Source organism: Gracilinanus agilis, chromosome 3, assembly GCF_016433145.1.
Source record: "Gracilinanus agilis isolate LMUSP501 chromosome 3, AgileGrace, whole genome shotgun sequence".
Lineage (NCBI taxonomy): Eukaryota > Metazoa > Chordata > Mammalia > Didelphimorphia > Didelphidae > Gracilinanus > Gracilinanus agilis.
Window position 1 is genome coordinate 125650323 of NC_058132.1, and position 16581 is coordinate 125666903.

The following is a 16581-nucleotide window of genomic DNA, read 5'->3' on the forward strand; positions in this document are numbered from 1 at the left end:
GGGATTGTACCTCAAAGAGATCATAGATAAACAGACTTGCACAAAAATATTTATAGCTGCGCTCTTTGTGGTGGCAAAAAACTGGAAAGCAAGGGTATGCCCTTCCATTGGGGAATGGCTGAACAAATTGTGGTATATGTTAGTGATGGAATACTATTGTGCTCAAAGGAATAATAAACTGGAGGAATTCCATGTGAACTGGAAAGACCTCCAGGAATTGATGCAGAGTGAAAGGAGCAGAGGCAGAAGAACATTGTACACAGAGACCAATACACTGTGTTAAAGTAGAATGTAATGGACTTCTGTACTAGCAGCAATACAATGACCCAAGACAATTCTGAGGGACTTATGGAAAAGAATGCTACCCACATTCAGAGGAAGAACTACAGGAGGGGAAACACAGAAGAAAAACAACTGCTTGAACATAATGGGTTGAAGTGGACATGATTGGGGATGTAGACCCAAAAAGACCACACCCATGTAACTACCAATAATATGTAAATAAGTCTTGACTGACCACACATGTTAAAACCAATGGAAATGCAAGTTAGCTACGGGGATGGGGGGAGGGGTCGAGGGGCTGAAGGGTAAAATAAAAACATGAATTATGTAACCATGGAAAATTTTTCTAAAAATAAAAAAAAAAAGAGAAAAGGACTTATAAAATATTTGTGTCAGCTTCTTTTGGTGGTAGCAAAAAACTGGAAATTGAGGGCTTGTTCCTCAGGTGGTGAGTGGGCAAACAAGTTGTGGTATATGATTATGATGGAATACTATTGGGTTATAAGAAGTAGGATGATTTCAGAAAAATCCTGACTTACGTGAACTGATGAAAAGTGAAGTGAGCAGAACGAGAAAAAAAAATATATACATAGTAACAGCAGTATTTTTTGATGAACAACTGTGAATGACCCAGTTACTTTGAGCAACACAGTGACTCAAGACAATCCCAGAGACTCATGATGAAAAATGCTATCTGCCCTCCAAAAAAGAACTGATAAGAGTCTGAATTTAAAAAATATATTATTTCATTTTCTTTCTTCTTTTTTTTTGAGATCTCTTCCACAAAATGACTAATATGGAAAAATGGTTGCCCAAATATTATTCTAAGGTAGCTAAAATATAAAAAATATATTCATTTTGACAAACAACTTACAAAAAGTGATTTTTCGAAAGACTGATTTCGAATCCTGAATCCAAAACAAAATTTTTAAGAATCATATAGTAAATTAGTAGGAAATTTTAAAACATGAAACAAATTAAAATTTATTTGAAAATGTATAGTAAGGAATATGTATTACAAATAAGAAAATATATTAGGTAGAGAATCTAGCTATCATTGAATAAGCATAAAATCAAGAGGGTAAATATACATTTCTGCCCTAGTATTTGCATATTATTTAGGTTATAAAAATATCAGTTTGAAATAAAGTATTATGTTAATATTGGTATTACGTGGCTTTTAAAAAAGTTTTCATTTGATAAGACTAATAATTATAACCAGAAAAGCTAGAAAGACTTTATGTTTTCTTATCAGAATTTGAAACCTTTAAGTAGTTCCCTAAGAAAATAAAGTGGCTTCAAACTTTTCTTAAATCACCTGTATCTCTGCTGTTAAAAGCAAGGTGCTTAGATTTCCTTACTATAATCATCAATTCACTAAAGGTTTTTGAATAGGTTACTTGATCTCACTTCCCTTAGGTATTACTATTTTCTATTTGCAAGCATACAGTAATATACATAACATATTTAATAATTAATCATCTATTGAGCACAATGTTCATCCATTACTAGAAACTATCAAAAGAGGAGTTCAAAAAATTGTTCAGAGAATGTGTAGAAAAAATTAAAAAGAAAGGATCTGAAGAGAAAAAAAGGAGTAAAGAAAGCTTAGCCATTTGGGGAACCAATGTTAGTAAAAGTAGAGAGGTGGGAACAAGCACGGTAGATATAAGAGACAATGAAGAAAAAGAAAATTGAAATGATGATACATCCTAAACTAGAGAGAGAAAATGTTGTTCTTATAGAATGAGCAGAAGTCAAAAAAGCATAGAGAGTAAATTAAAACTGGTATTAAAGGCAGCAGATGGCAGGAAAATATTGTTGGCTTTTGACCAGAGAACTGACATAAAGCCAGAATTATAAGATTAGCCTTCAGGTAGCTATACGTAGTATAATTTCAAAGATTAAAAAAAAAAGGAAGCAGAGATTAGTTAAAACGATATCATAAGTAATTAAAGTCTAGTTTACTAGAGTGGTTGCAGTGGTAATGGAGAGAGATTTAATAAGGCCCACAATTATAATCAATGCATTGACTATCTGTGACATTACCTTGTATGGTTACCATTTTTAATAATGCCTCAAGATGTTCCTTTTCAGAAGCAGTAGCTTGATGGAGCCAAGCCAACATGTCTCCCACATACCTAATAAAAACATGTATAATTAAAGATTCCACCTACAAAAATGGAAGAAAAAAACCATTTAATCTCTCCTACAGTCATTGTACCTCAAAGGGTCATGAGAATGCATTTCAATAGGTCGAGGAGTCCCTCCTGGGCCACCTCTTGTAAGAGCATCAATAAACCCACGAACAACTGTACTTCTTCGAGCTGTCCCAAATTCATCTAAGGTATACCTGGAAATAAAGAAACATAAAGATTAACATGTAAAAACCATTTTATTTCATTCATCATATATTATTATTCCATTTTTTTACTTATCCATGTCAAATCTCCAAAATTCTCAATAAGATGCCCTATCAAAATAAATAGCATTTTAAAACAATTAAGTTTATTTATAAGGTCATTATGACCCTGGAATTTCAAAGTATGTAAATGTAATTTTCTTTGATAGGAGAAAAAGGAATGAGATTTGAAGATGCAAGAGCAGCAATATTAGAAGAAATGGCATTGAAAATGATAAGTAAAATTGAGAAATTAAAAATATAGATTGCTATACATTGATACTTTCTAACCAGACACCATACAGATGTATTTTTTTTTTGTTTTTAGAGGATAAATAGTATTAGCACTCTCAAATCAACAAAATACAAAAAAATTAACAAAATTTTTCTCAGTACTAGAAATTAACTACTTTAAATGAACTATAATAAGTAGGTATTAGAGTACAAATGGAAAAAGTTATCATGTAAGAAAATAGTCACATGGTGCATAAAATATTTACATATTTCTTCATACCTCATTCACATCAACAACAAAAACTTACTCTTTTTTTAAATGAATTTTAATCCAAATCATTTTAAATGTGTTATAAAATTTTCAATTTAAACAAATAAAATGAATATAAAATTTAAATTTCTTGAAGTTTTAATTCCACAAGCATTTTGTTTCTACCACCAATATATACCACATACTAAAGAGATTCAAATTCAATTCAATATACATTTTCAGAAAGCTCATTTATTTTAAAGAACATTGCCTAGGCTGGAATGGGGGGGAGAGTATATATAAGATGCAATTCTTCCCCTCATGGAGTTTATGCTCTAGTGGGAGGATAAAACAAATATAATGGCAACTGCACATAAAAAACACATAACTACAATAAATAGAGGCATAAAGTAAAGTCCTAGAGGATTAAAAATAGAAGGAAATGGAGAAAAATGCATATGCCTGGCTTCTTTCTTCTTCTCAGCTTCCAGTTCTTATTGCCTGAGCCACTATACTGAGGCCACTGAGCCTGTCCAAGTGGTTCATGAAAAAGAATGTAAATATCTTCTAGTAGGTGGTATATAGCCTACATTAGGAAATATTAAAATAGAATTCATTTTTTTTTCTAACTCTGATATCTAAAGAGAAAACAATCAATACTAATCTCTAACACTATTCCCTGCTCTCCTGCCCCAATAAAAGAGGAAAGGGATATTCATTTTTCATTGTTAGGTCATAAAAATAGTAATAAAAATGAAGATAATACCTGAATCATTTTAAAGAAGTAGGGCTATGCAAGAATGAATACTATGGGGGCAGCTGGGTAGCTCAGTGGAGTGAGAGTCAGGCCTAGAGACGGGAGGTCCTAGGTTCAAATCTGGCCTCAGACACTTCCCAGCTGTGTGACCCTGGGCAAGTCACTTGACCCCCATTGCCCACCCTTACCACTCTTCCACCTATAAGTCAATACACAGAAGTTAAGGGTTTAAAAGAAAAACGAATACTATAGAAATAGGTATTAAGTGATAACATTTGTATAACCCAGTGGAATTGCTTGTCAGCTCTGGGAGGGGGAGTGAAGAAGGGAGGGAGAGAAAATGAATCACGTTACCATAGAAAAATAATTTTTTTAATTAATAAAATTTAAAGAATTTTTTAAATTAAAAAAAAGATGTAGGGCTATAATCTCAGGCTACAAAGGAGGAATTTAATAGAGCTAGACAAAATAAGAAAATTAATTTTGAGAAATAAAAGGCCTAGAATCTTAAGGGATGAAAACACAACAGGCATCAGATCCACAAATTAGATAACCTATTCCAAAAGAAATAATAATTATAATAATAGCTAGCATTTATATGGCATATTAAGGTTTGCAACATAGTTAACAAATATTATCTTATTTGATCCTCACAACAACCTGCAAGGTAAGTGCTATTATCGCTACCATTTTATATATGAGGAAACTGAGGCTGAGGTTAAGTGAGTTGCACAAAGCTAGTGTCTGAGGCAGCATTCATACTTTATCTTCTTAATTCTAAGTGTATACTCTATCCACTGCCCAACATAGATAAGAAGAAAAGCAAACTCATAAACAACATCAAGTTAAAACTAGGAATTTCTTCCAATTAATCCACAAGCATTTATAAAATGCTTATAATATGCTAGATGCTGGGGAGCATAAAGACCAAACAAAAATGAATAATTCCTTAATATCAAGGGGTGTATATTCTCTTAGAAGCATTTTGCACATAAACAAAATGTTCATTTTATTAAAACAGACAAACATACAAAAAAAAGAACCTTGAGAATTCTGAGTTTCATAAGAAATTCAAGAAAAGAAATATAACAAATTTGCCAGAAAAAGAGCTTGAGGCAGGCAACACAGGATGCAATTCACACAAAAAAACAGAACATTTGTAATTTCCATCCAAAGGGCCTTCTGAAAGGGTTTTGTGAAAAGAGCTAAAGAAAAATAATAAAACATAGATATCACAATTGGGAAGAATTGATATTCTCCATATGATTATAATTATACCTCTCAATTATGTAAATTAGAATTGTAAAATAAGCAAGACTTGATGGCTGCTGCTATAAGATTGGTTAAATGATTTTTAAACAATCACTCAAAAAATTATTGCATTTTCTTCTATTTGTATACAGCATTTTATTTAGCTAGTTTAGCAGCTGAACACATTAAGTGCCAATATTGTCCACAAGAAGTGATTTTTGGATTTCATCAACTTAATCCATCTAGATGTTATTGCCTTCTGGAAATATGGTCATATTTCTTCATTTCTTTTTGTTACCAAAGTGTCTGTTCCTCTAGTCTTTGTTATTACAAATATATAAATATATGCACAACTAACAAATAAGTAAATATATCTAACTAACTTAAGAAACTATACAAATTAAGTCATATGCATAACAAGCAAATTTTTGGAAGAAAATTTGGATATTTTAAGAAAAAAATACAATACAAACTTATTACATCAAGTGTTATAACAAAAAAATCTTATTGTAACTCAGAAGAACTACTGATAAAATCATGTCCAAATCAATCAACAAACATATGTTAAACATCTACTAACATAACAAGGCCCTGAGGAAAATGGAATAGCCCTGCCATCAAGGAGCTTATATTCTGAAGAGATGAAGGAGAAGAAGCATAGTGTGTATAAATAAGGACATACAAGGCACATACAAAACATTTTTAATGTAATCTTGTATGAGATGGTACAGTAGCTGAGGCTCAGAAAAAGCTCCTATCAAAAGTAGCATTTACCTTACTTTTGAAGGAATCCAAAGACTTCAAGATACAGAGATGAGGAGTGGGAACATTTCAGGTACCAAGGAAAGCCAGAAGAAAAATATGCAGACGGAGCTCTATTTTATAGAATTCCAAGAATGCCAATATGATTTTACTTCAGGAGTCTATGAAGAAAAGTAATATGTAAAAAAAATGTAGGAAGGGCTCAAGTTGTAAAGAGTTTATTTAATATTTTATCTTTGAAACAATAGGGAGCCACTGGAGTTTTGAGTAAGGTAAGGTAATATAATCAGATCTGTATACTTTAAGAAAATCCCTTTGGCTTTTTACTATGTGATTAGAGTGAGGGAAAAAACTTTTTGAGGGTGGAAGCCCAAAGAGGAGGCTACTACAATAGATTAGTTGAGAGATGATAATGATAATGACCATGAGAATACAGAAAAATGTTATATTCAATTAATGTTTTAGAGGTTAAAAACAAGACAGCAACTTTAACAGAATATATGACTCTATACAAATCAAAGAGTCCTTGAAGAAGAGTTCAAAAAGGCAACTATGGAAAATTTTAAATTTAATTGGGATATTTTTTGAGAATTGGCTCCCCTTTTGGCCCCCCCAAATAGCTTGAGTTTAAAAACTACAAAACCATCTCTCCTCCAGGCCATGAAACTGGGTTGGGTCCTCTTTTCTTTTGTCTAGATATAAAAATTAGCAGGGTAGAGACTAGCTCCCTATTTAACTTTAAACCAAGACTCGATTTGGTGATGAAATCAACTAGACATTTGCCATGGCAGGGATAAAGAAGGCCTCTTGGAGTCCTCATTAGGCCCACCTCTTCCCATGTGTGGTAAGGGAGAAGTTGAGATCTCTGAAGCCCCTTCCTGCATGACTATTCTCTAATCAGAGATGTCCTGGGGAGGGACTGAGCTCTGACAACAGAAGGGATAACTGGTTTGTATGACAGGAAGTCAATCTTTTTTTTTTTTTTTTTTTTTTTTTTTGCCTAGCCACTCTACCACTATCTTTTGGCCTGCTTATGTGTGTATGTTACTCTCTCCTTGTCTTGCCTAGCTGCTGATTTTGCTTGAGCTTGGGCTGCTGTTCTCTCTCTCTCTCTTTGGTCCAGCCTGGTTTCCTGGATCAAGTTCTACAGCATCTGTTTGGACTGTCAGGGAGTCCATGAGCAAGATTTTCTTGAGCAGCAGATTAATAAATTGATATTTTAAAATTAGAAACACAGCCTCCAGAGAATTTCACATTCATTATGCAACTTAAGGATTCTAAGTTTCCTAATGAGAATATAATGCATTAAAAACAAAAATATGAATATTATACTGTTGGAACTAACACAAGAAAACTGACTAAATTTTTGAGTACAAAGTCAAAATACTAATCAATCTAGAGATGACAAGTCATCTAAGAAAAAACCTACAAAGAAAATCCAAGACATCTAGTAATTAAAATGATCAGTTTTAGTAACAAATAACAAATTTTGTAAGCAGCAAGAAGAAAGACCTTTAACTGTGACAAAACCTGAATTAATAAACTACAATTACTCTTCAGCCACAAGAAATGAAGGAATATAATCCTATATTCCAAAAAAGTAAAAGTTGAGTAGCTGAAATCTAAAATAAATTCTGCGAATCTAAGCCTACTCAGTAGTGGAAAAAAAAAGTGGATCTTCAACAAAGGAGAAAGTTGAGGCTTTTTTTGTTTTGGGGTTCCCCCCAATAAAAAAAAGAGCAGCAGATTTTTCTATTTGTGAACCCTACAAACTACAGAAACATGAGAAAATTAAATAAAATTATTGAAACTAAAGGCTAAGAACTAAGTTCTCATGTGTAAAGGTTTCCTTTTTTAAAAATAATAGAAAATAAATTGAACTGAAGGATAAAACGAAAAATAAGAAGAAAGAGTATCAAAATATAAAAGATAAAAGAAGCACATAAAGAGACAAAGGAAATGTAAGGAGCTAAATATTTAAGGGGAATTCTACCCTGTGAACTTGAACACCAGATACCAAATCTTTGAAGAGCTAAGAAATTGAGTTCAGCACACAGTCTGGGTCTGGTAAAAGTTTCCTCTATCTAGTCAGTGGACCTCCAATCTTACTAAACTCTATTTTTCTGCCATGTTACCCTGTCACTGAGGTTGCTGCTGCACTCTTTGATCCTGAAGTCCAGAATCCATAAGCCCATAAGTTTTGGAATTCCTGGCCACAGACCATGATGCCCAGACTGGTAAGAACTCAATCAACAAGCTGGTCCCAAACCCCTTCAACTGTTTCACTTTTGCCAACTTCCTGCCACACCAACATATGAATACCAAGTTGCTCTGTTTTATATTTAATATTCTAGGAATAGTAAATTGATACCATTTTTGCTTCTCAAAAAGACATGTCAATAAACTATTTCATTGTTTCATTGCCCTATCTCAGTGACTTCCTAGGCCAAAAAATTCTTTCCTAGACAGGAATCTCTGTATGTGTTGTTTCCCCAGTAGAAAGTAAACTTCTTAAGTGTAGGTACTGTCTCTCTTTCATATCTGCATTCCAAGAGCTTAGAGTGCCTGGTATATAATGTTTAATAATGCTTTTTGTTCATTAATTTATTCAATCACAAGGAAAGAAAGAAGACATGAACTAATATCCTTCAGAATAAATCCCATCCTCCCTATGAGTGAATTGGTATGTGTCACAGGAAGTAAAACATGGAAAGAAATTGTGTGGCTGTGAGAAGTAAAAGGTAATAAAGGGTTGAAATGATATAAAAATAGCACAAGTAAACTCAACGCAGCTAGGATAAGAAGAGAAACTTTCATTTGGAGAAAAAATCTGTGCATCAAAGATCTCTGATAAAAGGTCTAAAACCCAAGAAATATAGATTAAGACAAATATATGTGATGAAAAGCTATTCCGAAATGGATAAGAATTTAGGTGTTTTCCGAATGCCAGGCTCTATACTAAGTACTATATAAAAAATGAGGATATAAAAAATTTTAAATTTTAAATGAGGATATAAAAAATTTTTTAAAGTCCTGCCCTACTTGCCTTCAAGGAGCTTACACTGTAATGGAAGAGATAAGATGAAAACAACTATGTACATGCAAGATATATAAAGAGAAGACAGAAGTTAATCTCACTACTAAGGGGACGGAGGTGGAGAATGGGAACTAGAAAAGAGTTCCTGTAGAAAGTGAGATTTTGAGCTGTCTATTGAAAGAATCCTGGAAAACCAGAAGGCAGAAGTGAGGGGGGAAGGCATTCTAGGTATGGAAGGAAGCCAGTGAGATGGCACAAAGATGTGGAAAGGATTGTTATGTGTGAATGTGAAATCCCCTACACCCCTTATGATTACATCAGTATCAGCAGTTTTTCTTACTTTAGTTATTTGGGGATCATAGATCTTAAACTTTTCTAAAAATAATCAAGATATTTTGTAAGTATAATTCTTTTTTTTTTCTTAAACCCTTATGTTCCATCTTAGAATTAATACTGAATATTGGTTCCAAGACAAAAGAGCAGTAAGGGCTAAGCAATAATCCTTTTCTTTTTGGCTTGGAGACTTTAACCTTTTTTGTGTCTTAGTTAATAAATTTTCATCACATTCATTCACAGAAGAACAAGAAGGCAAGTATTGCCAAAGCATAAAATATAAATTACATGGAAGAGAGTAAAGTACAAGACTTACTTCTTATAGAAATACAGGAAAGGGTTACTTTATTTTTTTAATTTAACTTAATTTTTTCCATGGTTATATGGTTTCCATGTTGCCTTCTTTCCTTCTTCCCTCCTTCATTCTTGCCTCTTGTGAAGAAGTGATACTTCTTGCCAAGGCAAATTCCACTACATGGATCCTTGATCTCATGTCCCTGCTTCCAGTTTCTCTGCACACCAATCCTTCCATTCAACTACCAAAGTGGTCCTTAATCTTAATATGGAGTATATGATTGGGGTGTTAAAAGATTATTAGAAAAAGAAATAATATGGAAATAGGTTTTGAGTGTATAATTTATGTATAACCCAGTGGAATTGCTTGTCAGCTCTGGGAGTGGGGAGGGATGTTCAAATCTGAGATCATGAGAAAGATGGAAGAGATTTGGCAAGAAAAGTGGGAAATAGCTCAAAAGGAAATTAACAGGTTAAAAGACAGAAACATATAGGAACAAAGCAGTGGATGGTGGGAGAGTGCTAAAAGGGCAAAGGAGCAAGGGATGCAAGAATAGAGGATAGTCCTTAAGTGAACTGATTCACCAAGGAGCTAAGATAGAGAAGGGATAGAAGAGTCAGTGCAGAAGTGGCAGCCTAGGAAAGAACTGAGGGGTTAGAGGAGTATAGGTCACATGGAGAACAAAGACAAGGTTAGGAGTTAAAAGGCAAAAGGAAAGATATAATGATAGAATGTTATGATTAGATAAGAGAATTTTATGTTCATAAACACAGAAGTGGAATGTTTGTGAATGATGGCAAAGTCAAACGTATGATCAATTGAGTACAAACTATTACCCTCATGTGAAAGATTGTTCCAAATCACTAATAAACATAAATATCCTACTTAAAACAATTATTGATGCTTCATCTCACATAAAGGAAATATTCTTAATCTCTATTATCATTTCTAAACCCTCCCTCTGCCATTATAAATTGATAACCTCTATTCTTTTGACATTCATAATCCTATGCAAATGTATCAACCAATCCAGATGCTAGCAGCAATTATGTATTTATTCCCTTATTATCTTCACTTTCTAAGGAGTTCAATATGTATTTGACTATGGGTAACTAGGTGACACAGGGGATAGAGTACTGGGCCTGGAGTCAAGAGGATCTGAGTTTAAATTCAGCCTCAGGAACATTTACTGTGTGATCCTAAGCCTGTTTGCCTCAGTTTACTCAACTGTAAAATGAAGACTGTGGAGAAGGAAATGGCAAACCACTACAGCATCTTTGCCAAGAAAACTCTATCAAAGAGGTCACAAAGGTTGGAAACAAAACTGCCACCACCACCTGTTTTACTGTCTTTCTCTCTAACTCCTACCTTTATATTATGGAATTTGAATACATGCTAATGTTTCCTCAGACATCCTAAACTCCCAATACTTCAACCTATTCAACTGCCATAACCTACTTCCCCATTCTACTTTAGCTACATATAGCTATGGGCCATGATCCAGGACATGGTCACATTTTTAATATTGCCACTAACTTCAACTGTTTCATTTCTATGATCAAGAAATCTGAAATTCCTTTATCAGATCATAACCTCCTATTATTCCATCTTGTCACAACTTACTCTTGTTTATTCTATTTATTATTCTCCACCAAGGCTAAAGGGATTGACATACAAACTCTCCACCTCTCAGAGTTCTTACAAGCCATCACACTGCTTTAGTTTCATTTTCATCCCTTTTCAAACTCAACCCTTTAGCTAACTAGTTCAAATCTATACTTTCCTCTATTCTTTTGTTCCTCTGTCCTACTGTTGCCCACACCTTGCCAAACCTATGTAACTATCTCCATCCTTCTCTAATCCTATTTACATTTTACTGAATAAAGCTGGAGAAAGTCACAGAGCAGTATCAACTGTTTTCATTACCAATTTATATAGTCTAATCTCAACTTAGTCCTCACCAAAGCACAAGGTAATTCTTTTCCCCCCAATAGATATTTTTCAGATAAAATGTCAATAAAATTTCTTAACATTCGTTTTCTGATCTTTTTGATCCTCTCTCATTCTCCCTCCCACCCCTACCTGCTCCCTAAGAGTAATATAAGTTGTACATATATTATCATATAATACATATTTCCATGCTTGTAAATATTGTGAAAGAAGACAATATTGCTTACATTAAGGAAAAATTCATGGCAGAAATAAAGAAAAGAATGGCATGTTTCAATTTGCATTCAGACTGTCTGTTCCTTCTATGATGGTGGATTATCCGTTTTTTTCTTATAAGTCTCTTGGAGTTTCCCTGGATCCTTGATTTGTTGATAATAATTCACAGTTGATCATCATATATCATTCTTATTATTCTATACAACATTCTCCTGGTTCTGTTCCCTTTCACTTGGTATCACTTCATAAAGGCCTTTCCAGGTTTGTTTGTTTGTTTGTTTGTTTGTTTGTTTGTTTGTTTGTTTTGGTTATCATCTTGTTTTTCATTTCTTATGGCACAAAAGTATTCCATTACAATGATATACTACAACTTGTTCAGCCATTCCCCAAGCTATTTCCCACTGATGGCCTTCAGTTTCCAGTCTTTTGCCACCATAAAAAGAGCTAAAATAAATATTTTTGTACAGATAGGTTCTTTTCTCCTCACTTTAATCTCTTTGGAATATAAATCTAATAATGGTATCAAGAGGTACATATTTTGGCATGGTTCTAGATTGCACTCCAGAATGGTTATACCAATTCACAGCTCCACCAGTGGTAGTGTCTCAATTTTTCTACATCCCAACCAGTATTTATCATTTTCCTTTTTTTTGTCATGTTAGCTAGACCGATGGGGAAAGATGGTACCTTCAGAGTCATTTTAATTTGCATTTCTGTAATCAATGTTAATTTTGAAATTTTTTCATGTGATTTAAAAGTTTTAATTTCTTAATCTAAAAATTGCAAGATAATTCTTTCATCCTCTCTCAATTGATTTTCTAATCCTACTCACACTTTCTCCTGACCTCTTGACCTCCTGAAACTTCCACAATATCATTTCCCCTCATCTTTACCACTGAGGTCTTCATCTCACCCTTAATTGAGAAAACAAAGGCAGAAAACTTTGAATTTCCTCTTCTCTCTTTCACTACATATCCTTGAAGTCATTCCCTATTCTTTTTTCCTTTACTCTAATCTCTAATGAAAAGACAGCCCATATTCATGCCATTACCAACTTCTTCCATAATCATAGTTCCATTCCATTTTCTCCAGTAAACTATCTCCACTATTATCACCCCCTCTCTTCCACTTATCTTCAACCACTCCCTAATATTTCCTTTCCTGCTTATAAACATGCCCAAATGTCTAGCTTTAAAAAAAAAAAAAAAAGTTCTTTAAACCCTACCATTCCCTGAAGCAATGATCCTATATGTTCATTGTCTTGATTTTATTTCCTCTCACTCTCTTCTCAACCCTTTGAAATCTGGTTTCTATCCTCAATGCTCAAACGAAACTCCTCTCCAGAGTTATGGATAATCTTTTTTTTTTTTTTTACCCTTGTACTTGTGTATTGTCTCATAGGTGGAAGATTGGTAAGGGTGGGGGGATAATCTTTTAATTGATAAATATGTTAGTCTTTTCTCAAAACTCATGTTCTGGACTTCTCTACAGTATTTGACACTGCTGACCATTCTCTCCACCTGAACATTCTCCTTTCTCTGGGTTTTAATGTCACTGCTCTTTGTTCTCCTTTAACCCGTCAAAAATTCCTCAGTCTCTTTTGCTGACTCATCATTCATATCATACTCTTAATTACAATGGTACCCTAAAAGCTTTGTTTTAAGCCCTCTGTTAATTTTTCTTTCTCTGTGACATCACCAGCTCACATGGAATCAATTAACACGTCTATGTAGATGACTGCTCCAGTCTGCTCCTGAGCTACAGATTTATAGTATCAACTACAAATTGAACATTTAAAACTGGATATGCCAAAGACATCTCTAACTCACATCTTTAATTAAATTTAATATCCTTCCCAGAAAACACAACCCTCTTCTAAATTTGCCTTTTTATGTCAAGGGTATCATCCTCCTTTTAGTCATCAGGTTCATAAACAGTCAATCAGGTGACAAAAATTGAAATTTCAACTTCCATAGCATCTCTTACATCTCTTGTCTTCTTTCAATTGACATAGCCACCATCCTAATTCAGACTCTCATCTTCTCTAGCCTGGACTATTGAATAGTACTCTATTGGCTTCTTTGCCTCAAGTCTCTTTCTACTCCCATCTATCCTCCAAATAGATGTTCAAGTGATTATCCTAAAACACAAGTCTGATGAGATCACTCTCCTAATCAGTAAACTACTGCAGCTCACTATTATCTATAGCAGTGATGGGCAAACTACGGCCTGCAGGCCAGATGCGGCCCCCTGAAATGGTCTATCCAGCTGCAGGATATTATTCCTAATCTGAGGAATACAATGAGGAGGATACAATACAATGAAACTTCCAAAGAGTTGCCTTAGAAACAGACTGACAGATGAGCATTTCCTTTCCTTTGGCCTCTCCTCTTTAAAAAGTTTGCCCATCACTGCTCTATAGGATCAAATATCTCCAGTTCCTGAAATGCACTCTCTCTTCAACTAAGCTTCTTAACAGGTCTATCTTCTAGGCTCAACTCAAGTGCTACCTTCCATATAATGTCTTTCCTGATGCTCCCAGCTTATGGCTTTCCTATCTGTTTTGTACACACAAACACACACACACACACACACACACACACACACACACACACACACACACACACACACTCCCCTCACCNCACACACACACACACACACACACACACACACACACACACACACACACCTTCCCCTCACCAGAATCTAAGCTGAAGGACAAGGACTATTTCATTTTTGTACATGAACCTTTGACAAGATTTTACACATGGTAGACCTTTAATAAATGCTTATATATTCACTGACTGATAGATCTGTACATTGATCCAACCATTCTGGAAAATAATTTAGAATTAAACTAACAACTGACTAAAATGTCCATACCCTATGACTAAGGGATTGATACAAATGGCCCAAAGATATCAAAAAGAGAATGGACCCATATATATCAAAATATTTTTGGGTCAGATTCTGTGGTACCAAAGAACTAGAAACCAATTAGATATCAGTCAGAAAATGGCTAACCAAACTATGGTATATTCTGTAAGGATGGAATTTGTGCAAGGGAGATGGGACAAAAGGAGCCAGAGAAGGAGTGGCTGACAGTTGGTGACAGTTGAGACCAGGGGAATTCTGGGTAATTCTCTGGAGGAGAAGGAAAAGAGAATTCTTCCATCGAAGACTGGAAGGAGAAAGGAGGAGAACATCTCAGCTCCATTCCAGTCCTGAGGGCTTTCTGAGGATCTTTCTTTGGACATTGAAACCCTGATTCCCTGGTCAAAGGCATCCCATCACAACTCACCCAGCAAGACTTCAATAATCAAGTAAGCTAAGTTTCTGGACTCCATTTTGGGAGTGATCTCTTAGTCTTCTTTTTCCATTACCCAACCTTGCTGAGAGACCCTTTCCGGTCTAACTTACAATTATAGAAAAAGATAAAAATAGAAACAGAAGGAGAAGTGGGGGGAGAAGAAGCCTGGAAGTGGGAACCCCAAAGGCTCCCACCCAAGCGACGGACTCCATAGGAATAGAGAAGAGGGCACCCCAAAATCCCTCTGCCCTTCACCCCTTTCCCCAACCCCTGAATTGTGAATAATAAAAGCCATTCATTAGTCAGATAGTTCCAGAGTGCCTGAGAGACAACAAGGGAGGAGGGAACCACAGCTTGGTCTGGCTGCCTCTATTTTGGAGCCAGACCCCCTGCTGTGAAGTTTACTGACCTCATAGATTCTATCTCCTCTCTATCATTCATTGGTTACAGGCTATTATTATTATTATTATTATTATTATTACAATTAACACAAAGGAAGATTTAAAAAAACAACTATGAAGAATTCAGAGAAACATTGGAAGACAGGTCAACTTAGATCAAAATAAGTACTAAAATTAAAACTTGCTAAAGTGATATTATGAATTTATAAAGGATGTCTAACTAACAATGGAACTACTCATTCAAAACTAAGTATTTATAAGTCTGCTGAAATACAATACTAAAATACATTATTTGTGGGACAAAAGATATTTCATTAGCTATTAGGGCTGAAGTTTCTGGGATGTTTTATTTGTCTAAGAGAAGATGAGTCAAGTATATCAATCATTCATCAAATATTTATTTAGTATCTACCAAATCCTCCAAAAATTATTGGATATCCATTCCCTAATTTATTTTAAACTGACCCAAAATTCTGAGAAGTTATTAATATTATAGATCAAATTTTAAAATTTTCTAGTTGAGTTTCAAGGCTGGGCTGAAACAAACTAGATGAAATTTAAAAGGGTCAAAAAAATTTAAAAAGCTCAAAACTTGGACTACACAAATTAGGGACATCTATCTTAATAAAGGGCTTTACAAATGTGATGTTTTCTTTTTCAGAATTCATTTACAAAGACAAAAGGCTAGATGTAATATTAGTGTAAATGAATAACTGAGCATTAAGCATAAAGTTGAATAACATAATATTTCCTGCCTCAAAAATGCTGAGAACAATAAGAAGTAAGAGTAAAAACACCTTTCTATTTGATCGGCTGGGCTGATTAGCATAGCAAAAGTAAATAATGTTCCAAATCTCATCTTCCTCTTTTAAACACATATGTCTAGGATTTGCAACACAGTAGGTATGTAAGTAGATAATGGAAAAATTATAAGTGATGCCAGGGCCAATGCAACAACAGATATCCAGACTTCTTGGAAAAGTCTAATCTCTCATGGGAAAGGCCCTAAAGAAAGGCAAAATACAACTGAGAGTTGCTCAAAATGGTTAATCTTTTGTCAAATTTTCTTCTCATTTCCACAATTGTATGTGATATTTCAGGA

At 34.4% G+C, this 16581-nt stretch overlaps 1 protein-coding gene across 1 annotated transcript in view; it reads right to left on the reverse strand.

Moving 5' to 3' along the window:
• Positions 1-16581, reverse strand: part of COG6 (component of oligomeric golgi complex 6) — a 121123-nt gene that overhangs the window by 56837 nt on the left and 47705 nt on the right. The window contains exons 9-10 of the mRNA XM_044668248.1: positions 2507-2635; positions 2332-2423 (exon numbers count right to left, since the gene is read on the reverse strand). Of these exons, the coding sequence (XP_044524183.1) occupies positions 2332-2423; positions 2507-2635 (221 nt within the window). The remainder of the gene's footprint in view (positions 1-2331; positions 2424-2506; positions 2636-16581) is intronic.